Raw genomic sequence first — 27,766 nt, 5'->3', positions numbered from 1 at the left:
ACATAATGATTCATTTTTATTTTACATGACATGACAGAACAGAATATAATAGTATGTCTATAATATGATACACCAAAAACACCGGCTCAGTCATTTATCTGAAGCTGAATTGTAAAAAAAAAAACGTGGAATTCCAAGTTGGATGACCGTTCAAAAGATTTTCCAGTCTGAGCTGTGTTTTTTCATGAGTTGTCTTGAACTCAAGTCATACGTCGGAGCTTTGTGTTCCGAGTTCCGTTGTTTTGAACGCGGAATTATTCATCACTGGTGCCACAACCAGTGAGAAGACAGGGAAGAAACATTTACCTACAGATGCAGGATCTTCTTAATTTGATCACTTTTTTGTTGCTGAGAATTTTCCTGCAATGCACGAAATGCAAACTTGTAGTGTATTTGAGTTTTAAAAAAGCATCTAAAGTTTGTCATTTCCACTGAGGGCAAATCAAGTCTGAAATTTCTAACGAAAAATGTATCAACCCCTACAAATTCCATAAATTATAATACACATAATTCACATTTCCTGTTGCTGCAGGTTTATTTTCCTGCTGTAGCAAACTGGCTGAAATTAAGATCCTACATCTGTATCTATAGGCTGCTATAGCCTACAGATTTATTTCGTTTGTCATTCTATCGTTTTCATGGTATTTCAGTGGTGACTAAAAACCATTTATTTAGAATTTATCAGAATTAATTTTCCATAAGTATTTTTACCAGCTCTGACTATTYGCAAATTGACAAAAGTGAGGGAGTACCGCTCCCCCACGCTATGGCAGCCCTGCTCCTTGTTTGCCTACTAATGAATTGTCACTCCTCGAACACACATTGGTTTCCGGGTCACGGAGGAGTCGAGGAGAAAATACTTTAGTCCAATTGGAACTTTTCCCATGATGACGTTTTAAAATCTCATTTTCCCATAGGTGCAGAACCTTGCCATCTGTAGTCAGCAGGGGGCCCCCTCCTCCTCTCAGCTCCAGGGCCTTCATCTCAAACAGATGTCTGGAGGGGCCCAAGTCTCCCTGGCTGGCCAGCTCAGGGGTCCAACCCAGGGGCCACAGGGAGCACAACTGGGGTCCCTGGAGGCCCCATCAGAGGGGGGGCAGAAAGGTGAGGGCCACTTGGTGACCGTGAGCCGCAGTGTGATGGCCGTCAGCAGTCACCCCCTCATCAGCCCAGGTAGACCACACTCAAAGCGCCCTGTTCAAGGTTAGCATGACAAAGAAGCATAGATTTAATAGTAATTGTTATATAAGCATGAATGTGGGTGGAGTATGATGACACCAACACTGTTTCATAAACATGATAACAGTAGGGCATGTAGCTGCAGCCAGGGCGGGGCACTGTTGCTTTTCTACTTTTGCTATAGATAAATCAAATTTCACACAGAGCAAGTCTAAAGAGGTGTTTTTACCACACAATTTTGTCAAAATACACTTCCATAACCTTGTCTCCGCTATAGGTCCTTTTGAGTTCTATTTCCATACCACATCACCAGGCCGGCACAGGGCTATCTGTCAGACCTATCCAAGAGAAGGCTTTACTGTAAATGCAGGCCAACCCTTCATTAGACTGCCAGCCCTATTCACGTGGACCCACTTACAGAGGAAATGTATTGTTATTACAGGACGTAAAGGGGAAATGGCCTAAGATCAGACAGCAAGCCTCAGCCAGACCCCAGTTACAGCTCCTATACGGAGCAAATATGGCAGAGAAGAGTTCTAAAAGTATCTTAATGGCAAGACGACTGACGGCTTCAAAACACAGCAGCAGTACACTCAGCTTAGTTCTAATATGAAGAGTTCCTTGACCAGTGGTGGAAAAAAGTACCAAATTGTCATACTTGAGAAAGTAAAGATACCTTAATAGAAAATGACTCAAGTAAAAGTGAGTCACCCAGTAAAATACTACTTGAGTAAAAGTCTAAAAGTATTTTGTTTTAAATATATTTAACTATCAAAAGTAAATGTATTCGCTAAAATATACTTTAATATCAAAAGTAAAAATACGAATAATTTTAAATTCCTTAAATTAAGCAAACTAGACGGCACTATTTTTWTTTATTTATGGCTAGCCAGGGGCACACTCAAACACAAAGCATTTGTGTTTAGTGAGTCCACCAGATCAGAGGCATTAGGGATGACCAGGGATGTTCTCTTGATAAGTGTGTGAATTGGACTGTTTTCTGTCCTGCTAAGCATTTAAAATGTAACGAGTACTTTTGGCTGTCAGGGAAAATGCATGGAGTAAAAAGTACATTATTTTCTTTAGGAATGTAGTGAAGTTGAAGTTCGGACACTGTTATAAGCTAACTGTTGCACGAGGAGGAGAGACCTTTTTCCCCATGAGGATCTCATTAGTAGTTGGGATAAAAGGGATATCCCAAACACCATCTTATACAGTCACCTCCTTCCTGCAGCACTAGAGCTTTAAGCAGCCCTAAGCCAAACCAGACGGTTTCCCTAGTGTTGCTAAAGGTGAGGAGGGCAAGGCTGCAGTGGAGGATACGGCTGAAGGCTTGACCCATGGGTCTGAGCTACTCCTAATGAGCTACTTCCAGATGGGGGCTGGCTGGGGGGACGCCCCTCAGTGCTGCACATCTTCCCCTCTGTCACCATGTGCGCACAAGAACCCCCCCCCCCCCCCCCCCATCTCAGCGTCCAAAATCAATAGATCAGAGGCAGAAACTTCTGCTTACGATTTAAAATGCATGCCACAAGGGGTTGCGCTACTGTTTTATAAAAATATTGTTGGTATTTATTTCTGATTTAGTCATCCTTATGGAAAAACCAAATGAATTTCACATGTGAACGCATATGAAAACATGTGTTTTTGGGACACTTCACACGATTTTACATTTTCCACATGTGAAATCATGTGATTTTCCTGTAAGGGTTGCGTCTGTTGGGTTATTTTGACCGGCTCAATTGGTTCATGTACGGAACATTGCATGCTGGATTCAATTACTTATTGATATGTGTAAAACCAAAAGTAGACTGCGGTCTGGACCCAAAGTCGCAATATTGAATTGGACACAAAGCAGTCTCCCCGCAGCTAGCCAGTTTGAAGCTTTTCGACTTGGCAGTGTAACACATGTAAGTGTTGTGTGAATATTGGAGGGAAGGCTGGCACACCGCTTTAAAGGAGTTGTCACATAACTAGTGGCTGTAGAAGAGTTTCCACAGAATAATCCCCAAACCACAGCAGAGTGAGTTGTCAAAAAGGCCTTCGTTTCCACCAGTTTGGTGCCTGACTGAGGTACTTATAAATGGTGAGGCAGGCATTCTATGAGTGGACCACAGCAGCTGCCCCTCCAGAAATTGTTGCTCTTCACATACAGTAGAGGCATCTACTGCACACATTCAATCAAAAGTGATTGGGCTTCATGCATGGAGGACTACAGCTGTTTCACCGATTAGGTCCCATTGAATTGAGCGTGTCATGTGTAGAATGAGACACAGGTGACCGGATACATTAACCTGAAGACAGACTCTGTGGTAGAGCGATACAAAGGGACTGAAGGGGATGTCAAAGGTATTAGCTTTACAGTGATGGTTGGCATACAGTACAGGATTTAGGGGACAAATCCATTAAAGAAACTCAGGACTATTTAGTTACAGGTTCGTTTTAGTTTACCATGGTTTTCTGTTAAAGGCCCAGTGCAGTCAAATGTGATTTCCAGTGTTTTATATTTCCACGCTATGACGTTGGAATAATACTGTAAACTTGTGAAAATGACTAATGCCCTTTTAGTGTAAGAGCTGTTTTGGTGGGAGTTCTGGCCTTCCATGGTGGCATCACCATGTGGTAAATTAGTTAATAGACCAATAAGAAAGCGTTCCAAACCTCTCTGCCAATAACAGCACATTTTCAGTTTTGCCCTCCCCATTCAGACCACTCCCAGACAGTTCTAGCTAAATTCTTGCTTGAGAAATTGTCGTTTGCTAAGAAGCTATTTTTGACAATTTGTATTAAACAATCACAGTGAGATACTTAATTGTTACCCAGAAATTATTTGATATTGAGATAAAAACGCCTGCATTAGACCTTTAATAGACTACTCATGAAATCCTGATTTCACTAATACAATATTTATTTGTATAGCGCTTTTCATGATACTCAAAGACATTCAAAGTCACTAGCCATAACATGGCTTCGATGGTGTTTTGATTTGGGTTTYGCTCTCCTATAAGTGAACGTCCGTACTAACCACAGACCTTTACAAACTGCAGCGCTTGCAAGACTCTGATGTGGAACGGCGGCAATGTTTTTGAAAACGGGAAGCTGCCTTTAAGTGTTCTGTTACTCGTACGCCTACGACTACATCAATGGCTCTTTTCCCCAGATTATCTTCTCTAGTTCCACAGACCATGGTCATGTGTTTAGCATCAGGGAACCTATTGTTTGGCGTATAAACACATTTTATGAGAGTGAGGATTAATCCAGGCTTGACTGACTGAAGCCAAAGATGAACATGCCCTGGGGTGTCTGTTTGGGAAGTTATTGCTGTGGTAACCAATGTAAGATATGTCTGAGGCTTACTCATTTAGGGCCAAATCCTAACTTGAAATGTACACAGCTAAGAATTACGTACGAGGGTAGCTACATTTTATTGCTTGTTTTGTGAAAAACCTGATATTTCTTAGTTTAAAGACTAATGTTGATTTATGTGTTTTTACAGCGTACGCACAAATCCAGACGCACCAGTTTCTGCAGCAGCAAAAACAGCAGCAGTTTGTGTTCCAGCAGCAGCGACACCAGACCCAGCATCTTTCTCTGAGGGGCCAGGCCCCAGTGCTACACACAGCCTCCATCCACAGTCACACTCAGGCCCAGATGCTACAGGCCCTGGCTATCCAGCCCCAGCCTAAGGAGGGCCCTGTTCCTGTGCTGCCCAAACCATTTGTCTCTGCCAATGTTCCTAGCCTGCAGGCCACCATCTTCCACTCCACTGTCAGTCCCCAGATTCTTACCCACAACAGGCCAACCCCTGTGGTCACCCAGACCCAGGCTGCTCCGCTGCCCAACACCAAGCTAGTGCAGATGGCTGCAGTCGACCTCCAGATCCAGCCAACTGCTCTTACATTAGCCGCTCAGCTGGTTCAGGATAGTGCTGGCAAGGAGCTGCCCACGTCTGAGGTAGTCACGGACAACAGCTCCACTCCCCTCATACAGCAGCCAACAGCCCCTCCTATTCTTGAGGTCATCACTATTGAGCAATGCCCATCGGATCCCAGCAAACCCACCACACCCACTGGAGGTAGATATTATATTTGATATGTCACAGGTTGTATCTCTAAGTCATTGGACTTATGGATAACCAGAAGCCCTGACTGGCTGTTCAAATTGTTACAGTAATGTGACATCCCATCCCTTCACTCTCTTACTCACTCTCTTACTCACTCACTCACTGACCCACCAACAACCTATTCACTCACTCACATCCATCTGTATGCTTGGGCAGCTCAGGCACAATGGCCATCCCCACTCTAGCGCTCCCCTCAAGCAGAATACAAAATCKGTCATGGCCCAGAGTCCATTGTCCTACCTTGCCACTTGGGGGAACGTGACAGCTTTAGCCATAATTACGGGAAAGGGCCAGGCTTTGTCACTCCCGCCATGGGAAAGTTTTCAGGCTTCCGCTTCCGTCTTACCGATATTTTTCTCAAATATTGAGGGAATTCGATTATCTGGACCAAGTTATCCCGGTGGGAAGAGTTTGCACCAGGTGAAAATAATTTGTATACAAGTCGGCTCAAAACAAAAGTGACATTTGTGTTTTCAAATGCAAAAGTTATTTTTATTTAAAAAAAATATGCCATCCCAATGAATTTTTTGAAAATTCGAACGTATATTATATGGACAATTACTGTAATTGTTCGATTTGAGAAGGGCGCTCCTTCCACTCTTGCCTGTTCACATCACGGGCCATATACCGGTGCACCGGAAAGCAGTGAAGGGAAAATAGAGTCCACCAATCCAACCAACCAGAGAGGGAGTCCTTTTGAGCTACTCGTCGCCATTGAATCACATTCCAAGTTGCGCTGGCCAATGGTGGGAGTGCTTTATTTCCTAAAGGCTCGTCATGTCTGACAGGTGTATCTGAGTGAGGCACGTCCACTCAGACATTCAAACATGAATAATATACTTTCAAGAGGCCAGGATGCTATTACTCTGCAGATGCTGAAGTGGCCACCACTGCTACTTGGCTACTCTGAATCACAGCAGTACACCATGTGATCATGGCACAATCCTCCTCTAATTGTTACTGTTAGGTGGTCATAATTACAACTTTGATCGAGCAAGTCCAGTGATGCCTAAAACCTTGGTCCACCCTCAAGCCTAGGCCAGCATGTCTGCTTATGGACATCTTGTGACAGACAGCTGAATTAAATAATACTYGTGTCAGAAAAACGTGCTATGTATATGTCATGACATGTAATTAACAGTCTTTACTATTCGTGGTAGTTTGACACAATGACAAGTCATGAAAGCGTTGGTCCTATACCTCTAGGCTCAAAAGTTGAGAAAATCCATCAATTTCCCATTCTAWACATTTGTCACTAAATCTATAAAAATATGCTATTTTTACATACAGGCTTTCAATTCTGTCTTGCCAATATAGTTCTCAACTATTGAGGGGATTCGATTATCTGGACCGGGTTGCCCAGGTGGGAAGAGTTTGCACCAGGTGAAAGTTAATTGCATTCTCTTTGGAACAGAGCTGCCTCCCGGCAGTGAGCCTGGTTCCCCGCTCTGGCCGACGGCCAAGTCGGCTCAAAACAAAAGTGACATTTGTGTTTWCAAATGTAAAATTGATATTTTGAAAACTATCTGCCATCCCAATGAAAACTAGTTAAAGAACTTAGAACCTATATTATATGGACAATTACTGTTCGAATAGAGAAGGGGGCTCCTCCCACTTTTGCTTGTTCACGTCACGGGCCATATACCGGTGCACCGCGGTTCATTTTAATCAAACTCCACCAATGTGGTAGATTGTACTGGAAAGCAGTGTGAGTGGAAAATATAGTCAGCCAATCCAACCAATCAGAGGGAGTGATTTTGAGCTACTCGTCACCATTGAATCACATTCCAAGTTGCGTGGGCCAATGGTGGGCCAGCGCTATATTTTCTATTCAGTTCACGAATACAAAGGCTACTTGCTTGTGTACTTTTGCAGGGATAATAGTGCGGAACAAACTGAAGAAAGCATACGAAAAAGTGTGGATGTGATTGCATTGCTTGTGTAGTTTCTACTTATGTAACGGGTGCGTATTTCCACGGAATATTTGCGAATTGTTTGAGAACATGATTTGTTTGCTCCATGTTGCCTTGGCGGACGGGATATGAAAGGAAGGGTTGGTTGGAGCAGTGGAACAAAGGGGTGTGCCACGGAGTACTGTCTTTGGGTGTGCTTTCGCTCCCTTGTTGACCGTTGTCGGAGCGTTTGAATCAGAGCGTCTATTTGTCATTTATTGTGGTGCGTTTCTCAATTTAAGTTAATGTTCAAAAGAGGGCAAATGTAGTTTTAATGATGTCGACGAAACCTTTGCACTTTTATACCGTAATTTATTAGGAACAATACGCATGTGGGACAATAAACACCTTGCGCAATGATCATTAATAATTAGTTGATACAGTACATATTCTTTGTATTAAATACACTTATTATTATTAATTGTTTTGTTGACAAAAGTCATTTTTTTGTAGATGTAGAATGATGCGGGGAGGAAAATAAACACAACAATTTCGAAACTGTTCCAGATTTTCTTCTAGAATCATAAATTCTTCACTGCGTGAAACATGTCCATATTCATCATTATTGTTACATGATTGGTCATTCTCTTTTTATTATTATTACCTCAGCACTGACTCCTGCATGTCAGTTAACATTTTACACAAATATTTCCTTTTTTATTTACTCACAAATATCCCATTATTATGCCAGCAGGTAAGGGAGATGCTGAGGGGCTGAATGCGCAACCAGGTGCAGGCTCACTTCCAGTCATGACCTCAGGGAATGGGAACAATGCGCCCATGGTGACAGGCAGTACCCCACAGAATGGCGAGAGCAAACTGCCTCAAGCCATAGTGAAACCCCAGATCCTCACCCACTTTATTGAGGGATTTGTGATCCAGGAGGGAGCAGAGCCTTTCCCTGTGAGTAGGATTCTGAAGAAGCTTTCCACCCACTGGGCACATGGCTCTTCAGAAGCAGAGACACACACACACAGGCGGACTGGGACCAGAAATCGGCCCTGGCATTTCTAACACACGCTTCCTCTTGGTCGCCACAACGGCCCATTTCTTAAAAAAAAWAATAATAATTTAGGCCCCCATTATTAGCCGAATAAGGATAATTTTGCACAAAAAACAGAAGTTAGACAGGCCCACTGGCCAAATAATTGACCAGCCTAATCTGCCCCTGCACGCCTGTTTTGGAGTCAACTGAACCATAAGGACACAGTCACCCATGTACATGACCAGTAGTGCACTTCCCTCTAGTGGACTAAATTAGACTAAACCATTCATATCATTATGCACTGTACAGCATTTATTACCGGTGTAAGCAGCATGTATGACGTGAATTGTCTCTGTCCTTTCAGGTGGAACGTCCGTTGTCGTTGCTGATCGAGAACCTGAAGAAACACAAACAGCAGACACACTCTGACTCAGAGAAGACCACTACCTCCTCCAACAGCACCACTGACTCTGAGATGGAGGACCTATCACAGCAAGGTAAAGGACCAGACATCTTGCTTGGCCCACTCTATGTCCTTTTCTCAATTAGATTTGCTCAACTCCTGCGTCTTCTCTCCTCCGTCTTGCCTCCTTTTCAAAAAGGTCAAAGGTAATCGAGGAGAGGCGGTCGAGGAGAGTGAACGTGGACGAAGATGCTCTTATACGAAATGAGAAGCTCCTCCACTTGCAAATTACGTTTACAGGGGGGAATCCCGAAATAAATGTGTAAAGTGATAAAAACAAATTAGGTTAGTTGTGCAAGAAATTTTATAGATAAAAGGACAAGTAACATATTGTTTTTAAATGTGTATTGTCGGAGGAGAAAAGCATGCACAACAGCTGATTCAAAGGGGGTGTGGCAGATATCAAAACTCTTCTGCTGTAGGATACACGCGCTTCCTCGCCAAAAGGAGGCTATCGAGGAGTGGAGGACCGTCTTTCATTTGCCTACTAATGAATTGACACTACCCGACCACTTATCGCTATCCAGGTCACAGAGGAGAGAGGATGTAGGATGGACTTTTGCCCAAACGAGAAAAGGCCTATTAACCCAGAACTACAAGCTTCTCATTGTGGCATTGGCTACCTGGCTTCACGTCCCACTTCTGCTTGAATCTCAGCACAAATGTTTGTACATAATGGAACTTGGATTTGCTCTTCTTGATCCGTACTGTAGGACTGTCTAGGGTTTTCTTTCAGTCTCACATCAACTCTCTGAACATCGGAAAGTCAACCAACCACTTGCCTCCGTAGACATGAAGCCATGCCACACTCATTGCCTGTCATGCCAACCGGCATTCCGTGTTAATACCCACCGTATTTTTACCGCTGGTTCCCATGTGTTGACGTGAAACTGTTGTTGTTGTGCAGAGCTGAAGCAGCAAGAGGAGCCCACCCTGACGTGTGAGCTGTGTGGCAGAGTGGACTTTGCCTACAACTTCAAGAGATCCAAGAGGTTCTGCTCCACAGTGTGTGCCAAACGGTAAGGCCTGGGTAGACAAGATGCTGGATCTGGGTCGTACTCATTAGGCACCAAGGAAATGGACTGCAACAGGGAGGAACTATCTGAACTTTTATTTTCCATTAAAGAACATTTAGCAAAGGTGTGGTTTAATGAATATAACCCAGGCATCCTGAATGACATTTTCACCAGCAGTTGTTGCTGCAGTAATTACAGCAGTAGTACACAAGTGCAGGAATAACAAATAAATGAATGGCTTATTCTTTACCTGAGCTTTTCATTTGTTACTCAGTTTTAAAATGTATTGACAATTGAACAAATGGCTTGCTCAGCCTTTGAAACACTTAATTACCCAAGCTACTTGTTGATATATTGCCTTTATTTTTTCCCCATAAAATGTTTGTGCAGGTACAATGTGGGGTGTACAAAGCGAATGGGCCTCTTTCCAAATCGACAAACCACAATGGAGAAACTGAAGAAGCAGAGAACATCCAATGGGAACCACCAGAACTCAAGCTCCGAGACCAAAATACAGGTGAAATGGCACTTCACAAAATATTAAGAATAAAAGCACCATATGACTTTATAAACATATTTCCATTGAGACTCTCTTTCTGGCTAGAATGGCAATAATCACTTCAAAGCTATATCCTTCCTTTGTGTTTTCAGACACCCACTACTGGGCAACAACCTGGGGGTGGATCGGTGACGTCCAGCCACCCCTCTCACCCTGGTCACAGGGAGTTCAGCCATTGTTTAGACATGTCCAGCTACGAGGGTCCCCCTTCGCCCCCACTGTCTGCTGCCAGCTCTAGTGCTCCCAGGTCCCAGGTGGGCAGAGGGGCCGAGCACACGGAGGGCTGTGGACAAGAGCTGCCCCTCTCCCAGCACTTCCAGCCCAGCGACCCGGCCAAGTGGAACGTGGAGGAGGTCTACGAGTTCATCTGCTCCCTGCCAGGTGGGCACTGCAACATTTTCCATTTACTCCAAAGGTTGCTAAATGGCAGAGTAGCAGCCCAATACAACAGTGGTCACCAACCTTGCTATTGGAGAAATGCAGGGCGTGCAGGCTTTTGTTTTAGCCCAGTAGTAACACACCTACTTCAGTCAATCAACTTAGTCGTTTGATTAGTTGAAATGCAAATGAAATCAAACTTTGTTTAAACACTCTAAAACATAGATATCGGTTCCAGGAACAAAATTGGTGACCTGACCCCTGTCATAAATCAAGCAGCAAGCAGGAGGGATTTTTAGAATAGACTTGCCTGGAACCTGATGGTTATTTGTAATGTTCTTCTTTTTTTAAATATATATATTTTTTATAAAGCTAACTGATGAGTGGCTGTTTGTTTTGTTCCCAGGTTGCCTGGAGATAGCCAAGGAGTTCCGCTCGCAGGAGATCGACGGCCAGTCTTTGCTGCTGCTGAAAGAGGACCACCTCATGGGCACCATGAACATCAAACTGGGGCCTGCGCTCAAGCTCTTTGCTGAGATCAGTATGCTGAGAGACTCGTAACCCCTCCTCTCTGGAGCCACTCCACACTGCCGGAAAGTGTCCAGAACACCGTAATTATACGGTACTCTGACCAGGCTCAAGCCTACCGCTGTGGCAGGTTGGTCCCACGGGGGTGGAGGATGGACGAAGGGTGTCTCTCTGTTTCATAGAAGCTGAGGGTCCATAGCATATTGGCAACGCTATCTGAGTTTAGAGCCTTGCCTCTTTGGACTCTCCTATGCAATGCAGGACCTGTTAGATACTGAATGAGTTGTACTGTGGATGTTGTACTGTGCACAAGGAACTTATCCAGCTAGACTCAAATGGACAAGGTGGTACTTAAGTTCATAAATGCCGTTACTAGTAGTTAGAGATTCTCTGGTACATCTGTATACTTTTAGCCAGTAGTTCTGAAAGTAGTGCTCACGAGCCAAAAGTGGTCCCTGAAAATTGCGTACTACATCACATATGTGCACCACGTCATTGCTCTCGCTCTGCTGTGTGCGTCTTGCTAGCTGTCACTCAAATAGTGAGGGGCTGAAGCACATTGGTTGGAACTCGAGTTGTTAGGGGGCTGGCCCACGTGGGGGTAAATGGCGCCGCACAGCTTCCAGTAAACAGCCTCTTTCAAACTAGGATTTTGTGGCTAATTGAGGTAAAGTAATTCTGCTCATAGATTATGCATGTATGAACTACACATGTCACATGCACCAAATACAACAGGTGTAGACTTTACAGTGAAATGCTTACTTACGAGTTAAAATATGAGGCAAATATTTGCTCAATTAAAAGGAAATGCACATCCAGCCTGAAGGAGGTTTAAAAATATATGAACTCCGCAAAAGAATAAACGTTTTCTCACTGTCAACTGCGTTTATATTCAACAAACTTAACGTGTAAATATTTGTATGAACATAATATTCAACTGATACAACCTGAACAAGTTCCACAGACATGTGACTAACAAATTGAATGTGTCCCTTAACAAAGGGGGGAATCAAAAATAACAGTCAGTATCTGGTGTGGCCACCAGCTGCATTAAGTGCTGCAGTGCACCTCCTTCTCATGGACTGCACCAGATTTGCCAGTTCTTGCTGTGAGATGTTACCCCACTCTTCCAGCAAGGCACCTGCAAGATCACAGACATTTCTGGGGGGAATGGCCCTAGCCCTCACCCTCCGATCCAACAGGTCCCAGACGTGCTCAATGGGATTGAGATCCGAGCTCTTCGCTGGCCATGACAGAACACTGACATTCCTATCTTGCAGGAAATCACGCACAGAATGAGCAGTATGGCTGGTGGCATTGTCATGCTGGAGGGTCATGTCAGGATGAGCTTGCAGGAAGGGTACCACATGAGGGAGGAGGATGTCTTCCCTGTAACGCACAGCGTTGAGATTGCCTGCAATGACAACAAGCTCAGTCTGATGATGCTATGACCCTCCACCTCCAAATCGATCCCGCTCCAGAGTACATGCCTCGGTGAAAAGCTCATTCCTTCGACAATAAACACGAATCCGACCATCACCCCTGTTGAGACAAAACCGCGACTCGTCAGTGAAGAGCACTTTTTGCCACTCCTTTCTGGTCCAGCGACGGTGGGTTTGTGCCCATAGGTGACATTGTTGCCGGTGATGTCTAGTGACATCAGGCTTGTAGGCCTGCCTTACAACAGGCCTACAAAGCCCTCAGTCCAGCCTATTGTGGACAGTCTGAGCACTGATGGAGGGATTGTGCATTCCTGGTGTAACTCGGGCAGTTGTTGCCATCCTGTACCTGTCCCGCAGGTGTGATGTTCAGATGTACCGAACCTATGCAGGTGTTACACGTGGTCTGCCACTGCGAAGACGATCAGCTGTCCGTCCTGTCTCCCTGTAGTGCTGTCTTAGGCGTCTCACAGTACGGACATTGCAATTTATTGCCTTGGCCACATCTGCAGTCCTCATGCCTATGGCACTTTTACGCAGATGAGCAGGGACCCTGGGCATCTTTCCTTTGGTGTTTTTCAGAGTCAGTAGAAAAGCCTCTTTAGTGTCCTAAGTTTTCATAACTGTGACCTTAATTGCCTACCGTCTGTAAGCTGTTAGTGTCTTAATGACCGTTCCACAGGTGCATGTTCATTAATTGTTTATGGGTCATTGAACAAGCATGGTAAACAGTGTTTAAACCCTTTACAATGAAGATCGGTGAAGTAATTAAAAAAAAACGAATAATCTTTGAAAGACAGGGTCCTGAAAAGGGCGTTTCTTTTTGCTGAGTTTATATGCTTAATAGTCACAAGTTGCGGAGCTTTCTGTCAGTCAGTTTTTTTAAAATTGTGAGGTAGTTGCATCTGGATTACTTCGCCATTGATAATATCCACTGAGTTTACAAAACATAACACCTGCTCTTTCCATGACATAGACTGGTGAATCCAGGTGAAAGTTATGCCCTGACAAATTGAGGCTGTTCTGAGGGCAAAAGGAGGGGGGGTGCAACTCAATATTAGGAAAGTGTTCTTATTGTTTTGTACACTCGGTGTATATTTGATTCTTGACTGGAAGTTGGTGTTTGGGGTTTTTCGGTCTAGGTTAACCTGCCTAGGACTGTATTTTGATTTGTAAGGTTAACACCATCCAGTGCACAGGACAGTACACAATGTTACAGTTCACGCCTTGAATAGGTGGGTTGTGATACTTACTGAAGTATTTTTGTATATAAATTCAACAAAATAGCCTAAAATCATTGCATCCTTTTTATTTCTTGCCGTTTTTACAAAACGGGTATTTTAAGGATTCTAAATTTGAATAATTGTTTGCTTTCTTAATTTATTGTCCTGTGTCAATGTTCTTTCTACTTCTGTGAATGTCATTTTCAAAGGGACAAGCCTTAACCATATGTAGTTGTCTGTCAAACTAGCCACCAGGTAGGGTCCCTGGCCTCCAGAAGTCTGGGGTAATGGCAATCGATTACTCTTACAAACTCTAGTGCGGAACTAAGAAAACAACTGTCATTCCAAGTTTGTATTATTTTTGTGATATACTACTAGGGTTTTAATTGGACAGGAACATGGAGGGACGTTCAGGTTCCCCCACCTATTTTGGATGAAACTTGTGACATTTTAAATCATCTAAATCAATACATTTTTGGGAACCGCACCATTCCCAATTCCATTTTGTACTCCGTATCATATTGAAGGGATAGTTTACACAATGAAATGCAGATTTAAATAGAAAATCACTCAATGTTTTTTTTGGTCATCACTGCAACATGTCCTGCAGCGTTTTTATAGACTTTGAAACCTGCTGTAACCCTCAAACCAAAGTGTCCCCGGCATCATGTTTGTATCTGATGTTTAGGATTAGAAACTCACTTTTCATTCTTCAAGTTCTAACCTTGTTGAGTATTTGTATTTATGGAACTAGTTCTCGTATACCACATTTTGTACTCCAAAAATAAAACCTTAAAATGGTATGTGTGTACACTTTTCTGCAGTGATAAAAGACCATACCATTTATTATGAATATACAGTATCTACATCACAACAAAGTGCAGTTGGAAAATGTTTTACTTAGTGAATACATTTAATTGAAATGTATTTTGAGTGGAGTCTCCTGTACAAATAATCAGTCAATGACAGGGGAAGTGAGAGATTAATTAATTAGAACTATTCAACTGGCTGATACAAATGTCTTTCACATATGCTTCTCTAGTGCATAGACTGAGATGCCATGACCCCTAACAGTATGCGTATAAAGCTTATTATAATCTGACATGGTGAGAAACCAGCAACTACAGCAATTGACAAATACAAATCTTAGTCCGAACATATTTTGCTTGAAACTGACAAAGAAAATGAAATGGGATGTCGCCTTTTAGAAAGGTTGGCAGGTGTCCATTTTAACAGCCAGTACATGTAGCAAATGTGCAGCTCTCACAGGCATGAGGATGGGCAGCCACACCTGCTGTTCACAACCACTACAATTACCACATCTTCCCATAACTATTTATACAAACGCATACCGACACATGCAAATACTGTACATTTAGAAGCGTGTGCATGCACACACACATGGTATTTATAGTTTTTCACAATATTACACAAAGAATCCACTAATTAGCCAATTGACTTAACACTTCATCCATATTTGAAAATAAATGGGAAAATACCAATGTTTGTCAGCCAATCAATCATCGGGTCACTCCTTCCTTTTCAAAATTACAGTTTGGAAGCTCAGTTGCTAATTAGATAGATCGGTTTCCCAACCCGGTCCTCACCTAGACTCCGGATGCAGTTTCTCATGAGTGCCCCCTACTGGAAAATGTTATGAAGTGCAGCTTTAACTCACCTAACCTTGCGAAGGATACCCCGGCATCCTTGCTTTGGCACAAAGGCATGAATTCTTCGGGGAGAGAATGGTGTGCACACAAAGCCACTGTGCCGGTCTTGCTTAAACGTCCCTTCACTGTCCAACGTTTCCTCCACTGATTCCAGAGAGAATATGACATCTCCTTCCTAGGGAGAGAATAGAAAACAAAAATGGATCATTGCAGCAGCTAGGCACAATGGGTATAATAGTGTCCAGCTCACTCTCTAAGAGGGATATTAGAAAAAATACATCAAAAAACATACGTACTGATTTACAAAGTTAGATAAAACCTATGGTACGAATTTCGGCAGAATCAACGGACTTCCCTACTAACGGGCCCTTTGTTACGCTACGTGTCGTGATGGAAAGCGGGGTAAGTTGGACTTCGATGGTTCCCTTGATCCGGCCTGTACTCCTGGGTGGATGCACCAGGAATCAAATCTCATTCAAGTACATATTCATAAAAGCTCAGTTTTTCCCAAAGTGCTGATTGATACTTACCTTGACAAGAACAGCATTAGACATCTGGCAATAAGCCACGAGGAGCAGGACAATAGAGAGCAGTCTTCATCTTTTCTGTTTCTCTGTGATACAGTATGTTCTGTTTCTGGGTTTCTCTCTTAACGCTGAAATTACGCAATACGGATTGAATAGAGCCTTAACTTTCTATTGCTGTTTAGAGTCACTATAAAAGTTTAGACTTAGGTGGACACTATTCCACAATTTCTTACAAACAATAAATTGTGTTTTAAACTTTGACTTTATTATGGAATTTTTAATCGGTTCCCTTAGTAAACCACCAACTCAATAGGGTTTTGTTCTTTTTACAGTGATTCAGTCATAAACTTAACAAAAAAAGAAATGTCCCTTTTTCAGGACCCTGTCTTTCAAAGATTATTCGTAGAAATCCAAATAACTTCACAGATCCCTCCATCAATGCTCAGACTATCCGCAATAGGCTGAGAGAGGTTGGACTGAGGGCTTGTAGGCCTGTTGTAAGGCAGGTCCTCACCAGACATCACCGGCAACAACATCGCCTGTGGGCACAAACCCCCCGTTGCTGGACCAGACAGGACTGGCAAAAAGTGCTCTTCACTGACGTGTTATGGTTTTGTCTCACCAGGGGTGATGGTCGGATTGGCGTTTATCGTCAAAGGAATGAGCGTTACACCGAGGCCTGTACTCTGGAGCGGGATCGATTTGGAGGTGGAGGGTATGTCATGGTCTGGGGCGGTGTGTCACAGGATCATCRGACTGAGCTTGTTGTCATTGCAGGCGATCTCAATGCTGTGCATTACAAGGAAGACATCCTCCTCCCTCGTGATACCCTTCCTGCAGGCTCATCCTGACATGACCCTCCAGCATGACAATGCCACCAGCCATACTGCTCGTTCTGTGCGTGATTTCCTGCAAGACAGGAATGTCAGTGTTCTGCCATGGCCAGCGAAGAGCCCGGATCTCAATCCCATTGAGCATGTCTGGGACCTGTTGGATCGAAGGGTAAGGGCTAGGGCCATTCCCCCCAGAAATGTCCGGGAACTTGCAGGTGCCTTGCTGGAAGTGTGGGGTAACATCTCCCAGCAAGAACTGGCAAATCTGGTGCAGTCCATGAGGGGGAGACGCACTGCAGTGCTTACTGACTGTTACTTTTGATTTTAACCCCCCCCCCCCCCCCCCATTTGGTTCAGGGACACATTATTCAATTTCTGTTAGTCACATGTCTGTGGAACTTGTTCAGTTTTTGTCTCAGTTGTTGAATCTTATGTTCATACAAATATTTACACATGTTAAGCTGAAAATAAACGCTGTTGACAGTGAGAGGACGTTTCTTTTTTTGCTGAGTTTATTTGTGTTGACAGCATATGGACTCTACTCAATTTTGTATAATTGCATTGTATGAATGCAGTATTATTGTATTTTGAAAGTTACATATCTTGAAACTTGATTTACTGACATGCAAAACATTTTGGGACTATATCAACAATGGACTAATGAAACAAATCTCCAAATATCGTTTTTGGGTGGCGTTTTCCTTTAGGCCAGGGACCTCTGCACTTGCCTTCTAACCTGTGGAGACAAAACATTTAGACAACAGGATTTTCTATCCCAAGGTCTTTTGAGGCACCTAAATGAATTAAAAGTGAGAAAAGTGGACATTAGGTTACAGAATTGTCACCACAGTCATATTTTGTTGTGAGACGAATAACTATTATAGTGACGACAGCTTCTTTCATTGAAGTAACAAGATAACAGAGAGAATGTGTGACCACAGTATAACAACAAACAATATAACGCACCCATTTCATTTAACCTTCATGAAACCTTAATGATGGATCATTCAATAAGAATAACTTCATGCAAGAGACCGCATGATATTTGCATGGAAGACAATTGACATTGAAGATAAGATAATTATAAAACGACTTACAATTGCACTACTTTACAGAACACAATAACAAGGCCCTCTGACATTCACTGTAGGAAAAACAACAATTTACTCATTCATGTGACGTCATACACATAAAAAAGAAGCATTTGAAAGGGTAGAAAAATAAAAATTCCAAAGTCTCTGCACACTGTTCAGGCTCTGAAATGATCCACTTAAAATCCAGAATTCCATCTGTGATTCCATACAATAAAAACAGTTCAGGGTTTAACTGTTGAAGATTGGCCGTCGAGCTATCCGGAGCACTTTGTAAGTGTTGAGCCCAGGAGAGTCGAATCCAGGCGACACGCCCTTCTTGTTGAAATAATAGAAGTTAAAGAGTTGCCTGTCCTGGGTCTCCAGAGACACTGACATGCTGTTGACCTTAAGTTTGCAGGGGTACTCCCCCTCAAACACCACCCTGAACACCCTCTCCTGCAGGAAGTCCAGCCTGATAGTCCTGTACTTGGCCAGTATCATGGTGTCCACCTGGGGCCCAAACTGCTGCATGACCAGCACCCCGCCCAAACTCGCCTTTATCTCATAGAAGGTCATGTTCTGGTAGGTGAAGAGGCCCACATAGGGCGTGGGGTCGGGCGGCGGCGAGAGCTTGCGCTGTGCATTCCTGAAAGCGCTCTCCATGGCTGGGATGAGGTGGCTGTAGGCCTGGGTGACCAGATCCCCGTCCATTGTTGGCGGCCTCACCCCGGCCATCAGCACCACCAGGCCCAGCTTCAGTCGGGGAACCAGGGAGAAGGTGGTGGCGTAGCCGTCCAGGTCTCCGTCCTTACGAACCACCTCGTAGCCCAGCTGCTCGTTGACCTCCCAGGGCGTGCCGGTGTAGTTGGCGAAGTAGCCCTGGTGGCAGCGAAACAGAGGGGTCAGCAGGGTCTTCAGGGTGTCATGTTGGAGGAGGGGCCGGCTGTAGGCCCCCAGAAGCACCATGGCCAGTTTGGCCATGTCGGCCGCCGTGGAGTACATCTGGCCAGCGGGCCGATACCAGCCCAGGTCGTAGAGGGGTGCCGATTGGCCGCTGCTGTACACGCCCACCGCCATCTGGCTCTGAATGGCTGGGGTTATATCAAAGCCTGTGTCCTCCATCCCCAGCTGCTCCAGGATGTTGTCGGACACCCAGCTCTCGTAGTCGGATTTCGCAAAGTTCTCGGCCAAGACATTAGCCAATAAAGAGAAGGCCACATTGCTGTAGTGACATCTAGGGGAGCAAGAGGAAGTATTGGTGATTTTTACATTTAAGTCATTTTAGCAGACACGCTTATCCAGAGTGACTTACAGGAGCAATTAGGGTTAAGTGCCTTGCTCAAGGACACATCAACAGATTTTTCCCCTAGTCGGCTTCGGGATTCATACCAGCAACCTTTCGGTTATTGGCCCAACGCTCTTAACCACTAGGGTACCTGCAACCCCATGTCACAGTCACATTAAATCACCACCACCCTTTACCAAAATTGACTGGATAAGCTCTTAACAGGAAGGGGAATGAGGTGCATCTTACTTGGTGCCTGGGTCTGCCACTAGGACATCATCCTGTAATAGATCTATAGCAGCCTCTGTGTCACCACCCCAGAGTAGATTTGTTGCCCGAAGCCGCCTGGGTAACCCTGAAGACGAAACAAATTCTGGAGTCAAAAGAATGTCAAACGTTCTGGAGTAAAAGGAATGTACAAGGGAACAGCCTTTATCACGTAGTGCTTTCCTCAGGTTTAATCCAGTGAGAGTACAGTACAGTATATTACATTACAGCACAGTCAGAGGCATCTGGTCAGGAGAAAAGGCTAATAGGCCAGGAGCTTATTACCTCCATCTTTAGGGACAAGTCTCGATCTAAGTATAGCCTCTCTCTCCATTCACGTAATGGCCAGGGTAGGCTAAGGTTAATGTAGAGTCATGAAGATGAAGAGTGCCTTCACCAGAGAGCTGACCGGCCATCCTGCGCAGGGTGACAGAGGGAGAGCGTGGCTGGGTATCTCTGTCAGAACCAGCCTTGACATCCACAACTTCCCGCCGCTTCCCCAGCGGGTTCTTGATGGTGAAGTTTGCTGCATACTTCTCAAAAGGGTCATCCAAGGAGGCCACCTTCCCCTCCTCCCATAGCTTGTACAGCATCAGTGTTGGGAAGATCTTTGAGAGACTAGCAATTCTGTTGGGAAAACAATTGTCGAGTGTTATTACTCCTGCAACCATTCACATTTGTGGCAAATCCCCCAAATATTCTCATTGTCAACCTGACCCAGTCTCTGGAAATAGATACAAATCTGTCACAGAAATCATGTAAATCTCATCTAACATGCTTCTAACAAATGTTTTAACAACAGAGGAGGGCAGAGCTCACCTGTACACTGTGTATTCATTGGGTGGAGGCGAGGAGGGATCACTCCCGTTCCTTCTGCCAAAGTTTCCGTTCCACAACACAGAATCGTTGAAGACAACGATGGCAGACAGAGCTGGTAGTGTAGTGTCATGAATACTTAACCTTAGGACAACATCTATCTGTATGGGGAAAAAATTGCATCTTGTGAAGAAAAATGTGCATGTCGTGCATTCTGCCTCAAAAACAACACAGGGCAAATCTGTCATGTTTGAGAAAGTAAAGTAAAGTCAATGCCAAATAGGCAGCTGTACATGTCTGTATATCTAGTCTAGTGCTTGTCTAATTCACGTTTGGTTATCAATCAAATTCCATTCATGATCTCACAATTGAAATGTTATTGTTGACCTTTTCTAATGCTTCCTTAAGTGCAGGGATGGGATGTTCCAGGAGTACTGGCTCAGGGAAACGAGGGCACATCTTTTCCTCCTTCACCTCAATGTTCACAACATTGTCTGTGAACAGAAAGAAAGGGGATGTAACAAGTGCAGGTGGTGAATCACACTTCACGTGGTACCAAATTGGGCCATTAAGCCAGTTCACGTCTACCAACGCCAATCATTTTCAGTTGCAACAGAAAAAGACTGTATAAAAATACTTTTTGAGTGATGGAAGTTCACCAATTATCTTTGGCACCATGGTCTCTGTTTGAGTGATGGAAGTTCACCAATTATCTTTGGCAACATGGTCCTCTTGTTGAGTTGATGGAAGTTCACCAATTATCTTTGCACCATGGTCTCTGTTGAGTGATGGAAGTTCACCAATTATCTTTGGCAACATGTCTCTGTTTGAGTGATGGAAGTTCACCAATTTCTTTGGCACCATGGTCTCTGTTTGAGTGATGGAAGTTCACCAATTATCTTTGGCACCATGGTCTCTGTTTGAGTGATGGAAGTTCACCAATTATCTTTGGCACAATGGTCTCTGTTTGAGTGATGGAAGTTCACCAATTCTCTTTGGCAACATGGTCTCGTTATGTTAAAATTGTGGCATTTAAACATTGTGGTTGTTTTATGTCACCTTATCTCACATATTAGTTATGTCATTTACTATCTGATGTGAGGATTTGTATGTGTTACAAATGGTAGACAATGCTCATTCTGTTGCCAGTTTATGTTTCTGTCATTCTGTACCAGGCTATGTACAGCAGGGCCGTGCTCAGACCTTTCACGGGGCAGGTGCTCAAAATGAAAAAAGGGCACCCTCCTGAGCCTATGGCAACAGACGAAGAACCCCTTAAGGTTCTAGATAGCAACTTTTTTTCTAAGAGTTTAGTGAATTTTAAGCACAGATTCAACCACAAAGACTAGGGAGGTTTTTCAAAGCCTCACAAAGAAGGGCACCAATCGGTAGATGTGTAAAAAAAATTAAAAGCAGACGCTGAATATACTTTTGAGCATGGTGAAGTTGTTAATTAGGCTTTGGATGGTATATCAACACATCGAGTCACTACAAAGACACATGTGTCCTTCCTATCCCAGTTGCCAGAGAGGAAGGAAACTGCTCAGGGATTTCACCATGAGGCCAATGGGGATTTTAAAACAGTTACAGAGTTTACTGGCTGTGATAGGAAAAAACAGAGGATGGATCAACAACATTGTAGTTACTCCAAGATACTAACCTAAATGACAGAGTGAAAAGAAGGAAGCCTGTACAGAATACAAATATTCCAAAACATGCATCCTGTTTGCAACAAGACACAAATACTGCAGAAAATGTGGCAAATGTTTTACTTTTTGTCCTAAAGACAAAGCGTTATGTTAGGGGCAAATCCAACACAACACATTACTGAGTACCACTCCTCATATTTTAGAGACTTACCCAAAAATACTATGTAACAGCTGTAAACACCACCAAAGGTGCTTCTACAAAGTATTGACTCAGGGGTGTGAATACTTATGTGAATTAGATTCATTTCTAAAAACAAGATTTCACTTTGTCATTATGGGGTATTGTGTGTAACACCACAAAATGTGGAATAAGTCAAGGGGTATGAATACTTTCTGAAGGCACTGTACGGTGGTTAGCTAGAGTGTAGACTACCTGTGTTGCTGCTGCTCTGCTGCCCTGACAGTGCAACCCCTGACTGAAGAAGGGTCGGAGGTCAGAGGCTCGCAGATGCAGCTGCTCCTCTCTAAGTCTTTCTGCTTCGCTCTGCTGCGCATAGGCTGTCAGCCAACCAGACCAAATATTGATAATGATGTAAATCAAGTGTTATCAAGTGTTCCTCAAATCTTATGCTGCTGGGGGTGATGGTATAATTATAATATAAATAATAACTATACCACCAACCAAAAGTACACTTGGTGAGTGAGAGGACAAAGGGGCAGGTGCTCATGGCACAGGTAGACCCCTATCTGTGCACATGCCTGATCTACAGTATGTGTCCTGTACAGGAACACCCACTTTCGTACCACTTCATACTCTTCCTCCCTCCCGCCCCCGGTGTTAAAGCCTGCATTAAAGGGCCCGGTAATCCAGCAGCTTTGTGTAATCCCCAGCAGCCCCTGCAAACGAGCAATTAAGCCAAAGAGGATAAGGAAGCCACATGAACAAAAGTGTTTCCATGTTAAAACCCACATCTAAGTATTTTTGTCTGCTTGGGCGAAATGGCTACACTTCAACGGTCCCCCATTAGAACACACTCACAATTCAAGAATGGCTCTTGAATCAGTGGATGTATGGAACCACACATGGGATGGGAAATTCTCCTTTGACTCTTACCTATTATTAATTTTGGCATCCTGTACTGCCAAATAAAGCATCCCGTCATGACCAAGGATATTAGCAAAAAGACCACCATGCCTAACTTGGTCCATTTCACCTTCATCTTGCTGGTCTGGTGGTCTTGCCCAAGGTTGGACAGGCTGGAAATGACATGAAAGTTAGTTGCACCTCTTACAGTCTTTATCAATGGGATCCTAATTGTCCTCAATCAAATACATTTCCCAATGAAGTATTCTTTGGCATTCTTTGGCATGGATAAATTGGTTAGTGGATAAAAAAACGTCGGATTAACACAACAGTAGTTAATGTCTTTCCAAAAGAAAACATGACATTGAAACAGAAGCTTGTTGCATCAAGCCTATAGTAGCCTATAGCAATACAAGCCTATAGCAATACAAGCCTATAGTAGCCTATAGCAATACAAGCCAGAACACTGTCAATCCCAAATGCTAATGCAATATGTACTTTCATAGATAGAATCCTGTTGACTGTATAGATACAGCGCAGCGGACTTACCACTCAATATGCTCACTTTTCCAGCGGAGAGCAGTTCCACAAGACCCAAACTTCTCACATCACTGATGTTTCATCTTCAGTCGGATGCTAGCAAAACCCCACCATCCAACCTATCCAGTTACTTCAGTACTCTTTCACCGAGACATACAGTACAGTAACCAATGGCTCCCAATCATTCACTTGCTACCTGCTACTACCTACCCACACTTAATCCTAGTCGGTGATCCCTGAATGGGTGATTCAATTCCCTGTCCGCAAACTAGGGGCCGTGACGTCATAATCTCCAGAGATTCTGCTGTAAAGCCATGCTGGAGAAGGCCTAGGAGAGGAGGGAACCCTTAAGCTCTCATCCTCAGCAATATAATCAGTTCAAGCCGAACGGGGGGAGGGCGAATTGATTCACTTCACAAATCACACTATATACCAGGGTTCCCCTAGCAAATAAAACCCGCTGGTGATTTTATTTGCAACCTCAAGTTTTCTTTTAGAAATAAATATTTTTTATTATAATATAATTTTCCTTGTTTCAGCTCAGCATCATAAACAAATTGGCCAGCTGGTGGTTTTATTTGCATCCTCAAGTTTTCTTTTAAATATATATATTTAATTATTATATAATTTTCCTTGTTTCAGGTCAACATCATAAACAAATTGTACATATAGTACCAGTCAAAAGTTTGGACACACCTACTCAATCAAGGGTTTTTCTTTATTTTTACTATTTTCTACATTGTAGAATAATAGTGAAGACATCAAAACTATGAAATACCACATATAGAATCATGTAGTAACCAAAAAAAGTGTTAAACATATATTTATATTTTAGATTCTTCAAAGTACCCACCCTTTGCCTTGATGACAGCTTTGCACACTCTTGGCATTCTCTCAACCAGCTTCATGAGGAATGCTTTCCCGACAGTCTCGAAGGAGTTCCGACATATGCTGAGCAAATGTTGGCTACTTTTCCTTCACTCTGAGATCCAACTCATCTCAAACCATCTCAATTGGGTTGAGGACGGATGATTGAGGAGGCCAGGTTATCTGATGCAGCACTCCATCACGCTCCTTGGTCAAGTAGCCCTTACACAGCCTGGAGGTGTGTTTTGGGTCATTGTCCTGGTGAAAAACAAATGATAGTCCCACTAAGAGCTGGCATATCACTGCAGAACGCTGTGGTAGCCATGCTGGTTAAGTGTGCCTTGAATTCTAAATAAATCCCAGTGTCACCAGAAAAGCACCCCCACACCATCACACCTCCTCCTCCATGCTTCACGGTGGGAACCACACATGCGGAGATCATCTGTTCACGTACTCTGTGTCTCACAAAGACATGGTGGTTGGAACCAAAAATCTAAAATGTGGACTAATCAGACCAAAGGACAGTTTTCCATCGGTCTAATGTCCATTGCTCGTGTTTCTTGGCCCAAGCAAGTCTCTTCTTCTTATTGGTGTCCTTTAGTAGTGGTTTCTTTGCAGCAATCCGACAAGGAAGGCCTAATTCACACAGTCTCCTCTGAACAGTTGATGTTGAGATGTGCCTGTAACTTGAACTCTATGAAGTTTTTATTTGGGCTGCAATTTCTGAGGCTGGAAACTCTAATGAACTTATCCTCTGCAGCAGAGTTAACTCCGGGTCTTCCTTTCCTGTGGCGGTCCTCATGAGAGACCATTTCATCATAGCGCTTGATGGTTTTTGCGACTGCACTTGAAGAAACTTTTAAGGTTTTTAAATTTTCCGCATTGACTGACCTTCATGTCTTAAAGAAGTGATGGACTGTCGTTTCTCTTTGCTTATTTGAGCTGTTCTTGCCATAATATGGACTTGTCTTTTACCAAATAGGGCTATCTTCTGTATACCAACCCTACCTTGTTACACACAACTGATTGGCTCAAATGCATTAAGAAGGAAAGAAATTCCACAAATAACTTTTAACAAGGCACACCTGTTAATTGAAATGCATTCCAGGTGACTACCTCATGAAGCTGGTTGAGAGAATGCCAAGCTTGTGCACATCTGTCATCAAGGCAAAGGGTGGCTACTTTGAAGAATCTCAAATATAAAAAATATTTTGATTTGTTTAACACTTTTCTGGTTACTACATGAATCCATTTGTGTTATTTCATGGTTTTGATGTCTTCACTATTATTCTACAATGTAGAAAATAGTACAAATCAAGAAAAACCCTCCAAACTTTTGAATGGTTCTGTATGTACATATATTTGAATTACAAAATAAAACAAGGTGAAATAAACATAACATAACCAACAAATACCAAAACAAAAAAAACATTCAAAAACAATAGGAATTATACATTCCCTTTCAGTTCTCTGCTCTTAATTTTTCATGACTTAAATGTTCATTAATTTATTTTCCTTACATTCCTTACATACCATTAATTTTCCTTACATACCATTAATAATTGGCTGTAGTGTGTAAAATACCTCTAACAGAGTATAGAGTCCTATACAGCAAGATATTTAAAATCAAATCAAATCAAATTGTATTTATTTTCTACAACAAAGCGACCAGGGTCCACTTGACCTATAAGTTCATTTAATTTTTATATTGACACTTCTTAGGGTATCTGCAAGTTTAGGGGGAAGAGATAGCAAAAAGTGGTCCCATATTGTATAGATATCTCCTTCCTTGTTCCTAAATATAGCACTCATGTTCTCCAGTGCCAATACTTTAAAGATCTCACAATACCACTGATTTATTGTTAGTGGCTGGTCTTTTATCCAGTTAAGGAGAATGCATTTGCGGGCCACAAAGAGTAATGTTTTAAGAAGATTGAGCTGTGCTAAGGTACGTGAGGGCCTGTTCCCAACTACAACCAGTACAAATAGCCATGTGAACATACCCCCAGCTCCGTTTTGACATTTTCCCAGAAGTCCAAAACAGATTGCCATGAGGGCCTTTTTCCTTCTTACACTTCAACACGTATCTGAGAATTCTGCTTTCATTTTATTACATACACTACAGGTCAAAAGTTTGGACACACCTGTCACGCCTGCTCCCGCTCCCCCTCCCTGGAGTTCGAGGGCGCCAGGCTGCCCATCATTACGCACAACTGTCACCATCGTTACGCGCATCACGTCTTTGGACTCACCTGAACTCCATTACTTTGTTGATTGCCCCTCCTATATCTGTCTGTTCCTCCGTTTGATCCCCGTGTCAGCATTAATGTTATTTTGTTTCCCCTGTCCAGACGCTGTTCGTGTTCTGTTTCATGTCCGTCGATTATTAAATATTCACTCCCTGTACTTGTGTCACGCCCTGATCTGTTTCACCTGTCCCTGTGATTGTCTCCACCCCCTCCAGGTGTCCCTTATTTCCCCCAGTGTATTTATCCCTGTGTTTCCTGTCTCTCTGTGCCAGTTCGTCTTGTATTTTTGGTCAAGTCAACCAGCGTGGTTTTCCCCATACTCCTTTTCTATTCTCTTTTGCTAGTCTTCCCAGTTTTGACCACTGCCTGACTCTGGACTACTTTCCCGCCTGCCTGATCATCCTGCCTGCCCTGACCTTGAATCTGCCTGCCCTTCGGTGCCTATTGAACTCTGAACTGGTTTTGACCTTTTGCCTGTACATGACCGTTCTCTTGCCTACCCCTTTGGATGAATAAACATTGTAAGACACCAACCATCTGCCTCCTGTGTCTACATCTGGGTCTCGCCTTGTGCCTTGATAACTTGCTTCTTATCTCCCAGTGTCTGTCCTCACAACACCTACTCAGTCAAGGGTTTTTCTTTATTTTTTACAATTTTCTCCATTGTAGAATAATAGTGGAGACATCAAAACTCTGAAATAACACATGGAATCATGTAGTAACCAAAAATAGTTTTTTTTGTTGGTTACTACAATGTAGAAAATAGTAAAAATAAAGAAAAATCCTGGAATGAGTAGATGTGTCCAAACTTTTGACTGGTACTGTATAATAGGAATCCTATGAAGCCTTTGCATAATCTTCTTTTGCATTTATTGCACCTTGTTACAGGTGAACAGTTGTCCTGCTTCGAGCATAGCCTTTGTCCAATTTTGAATTTCTGGGCCCAAGTTTTCTGAACACAAAACACACATACACATATATATATGTATTCATTGTTGGACATAAAAGACTGTAAAAACACCTCCAAGTGATTTTAATTTTGGAAAACTGTTATCAAGTAT

General features: G+C 43.1%; 2 protein-coding genes across 11 annotated transcripts in view; one reads left to right on the top strand and one right to left on the bottom strand.

Annotated features, from left to right (window-relative positions):
- LOC111966317 (polyhomeotic-like protein 2) overlaps positions 1–14,646 on the top strand; it is a 48,716-nt gene extending 34,070 nt beyond the window's left edge. For 4 of the 10 annotated variants that reach the window (XM_023990839.2, XM_023990843.2, XM_023990842.2 and 1 more), the window contains 8 exons: positions 918–1,203; positions 4,676–5,254; positions 7,946–8,157; positions 8,604–8,736; positions 9,610–9,721; positions 10,109–10,235; positions 10,370–10,658; positions 11,062–14,646. In XM_023990839.2, the coding sequence (XP_023846607.1) occupies positions 918–1,203; positions 4,676–5,254; positions 7,946–8,157; positions 8,604–8,736; positions 9,610–9,721; positions 10,109–10,235; positions 10,370–10,658; positions 11,062–11,216 (1,893 nt within the window). In that variant the 3' untranslated portion in view covers positions 11,217–14,646. The other 6 variants (XM_070444405.1, XM_023990841.2, XM_023990840.2 and 3 more) reach the window with 6 other exon arrangements.
- Positions 14,647–17,253: 2,607 nt separating this feature from the next.
- On the bottom strand, positions 17,254–23,789 carry LOC111966068 (putative beta-lactamase-like 1). The gene is made up of 7 exons (XM_023990500.2): positions 23,599–23,789; positions 23,080–23,222; positions 20,704–20,810; positions 20,320–20,477; positions 19,898–20,127; positions 19,483–19,588; positions 17,254–19,182 (listed from the first exon to the last, which is right to left on the bottom strand). Exons 2-7 carry the CDS (start codon positions 23,183–23,185, stop codon positions 18,198–18,200), a joined length of 1,692 nt encoding a protein of 563 aa, XP_023846268.1. The 5' UTR covers positions 23,186–23,222; positions 23,599–23,789; the 3' UTR covers positions 17,254–18,197.
- Between the last annotated feature and the right edge of the window lie 3,977 nt (positions 23,790–27,766).

Source organism: Salvelinus sp. IW2-2015, linkage group LG7 (assembly GCF_002910315.2).
Source record: "Salvelinus sp. IW2-2015 linkage group LG7, ASM291031v2, whole genome shotgun sequence".
In the NCBI taxonomy this organism is placed as follows: Eukaryota; Metazoa; Chordata; class Actinopteri; order Salmoniformes; family Salmonidae; genus Salvelinus; species Salvelinus sp. IW2-2015.
This window is presented reverse-complemented; position numbering and strand designations above follow the sequence as displayed.

Coding starts and splice junctions, on each gene's coding strand:
- LOC111966068 (XM_023990500.2), bottom strand. CDS start 23,185: ATGAAGGTGAAATGGACCAAGTTAGGCATGGTGGTCTTTTTGCTAATA. Junction 20,811..23,079: donor GATGCCAAAATTAATAATAG/GTAAGAGTCAAA, acceptor TTCTGTTCACAG/ACAATGTTGTGAACATTGAG. Junction 19,589..19,897: donor GATGGCCGGTCAGCTCTCTG/GTGAAGGCACTC, acceptor TTTCGTCTTCAG/GGTTACCCAGGCGGCTTCGG.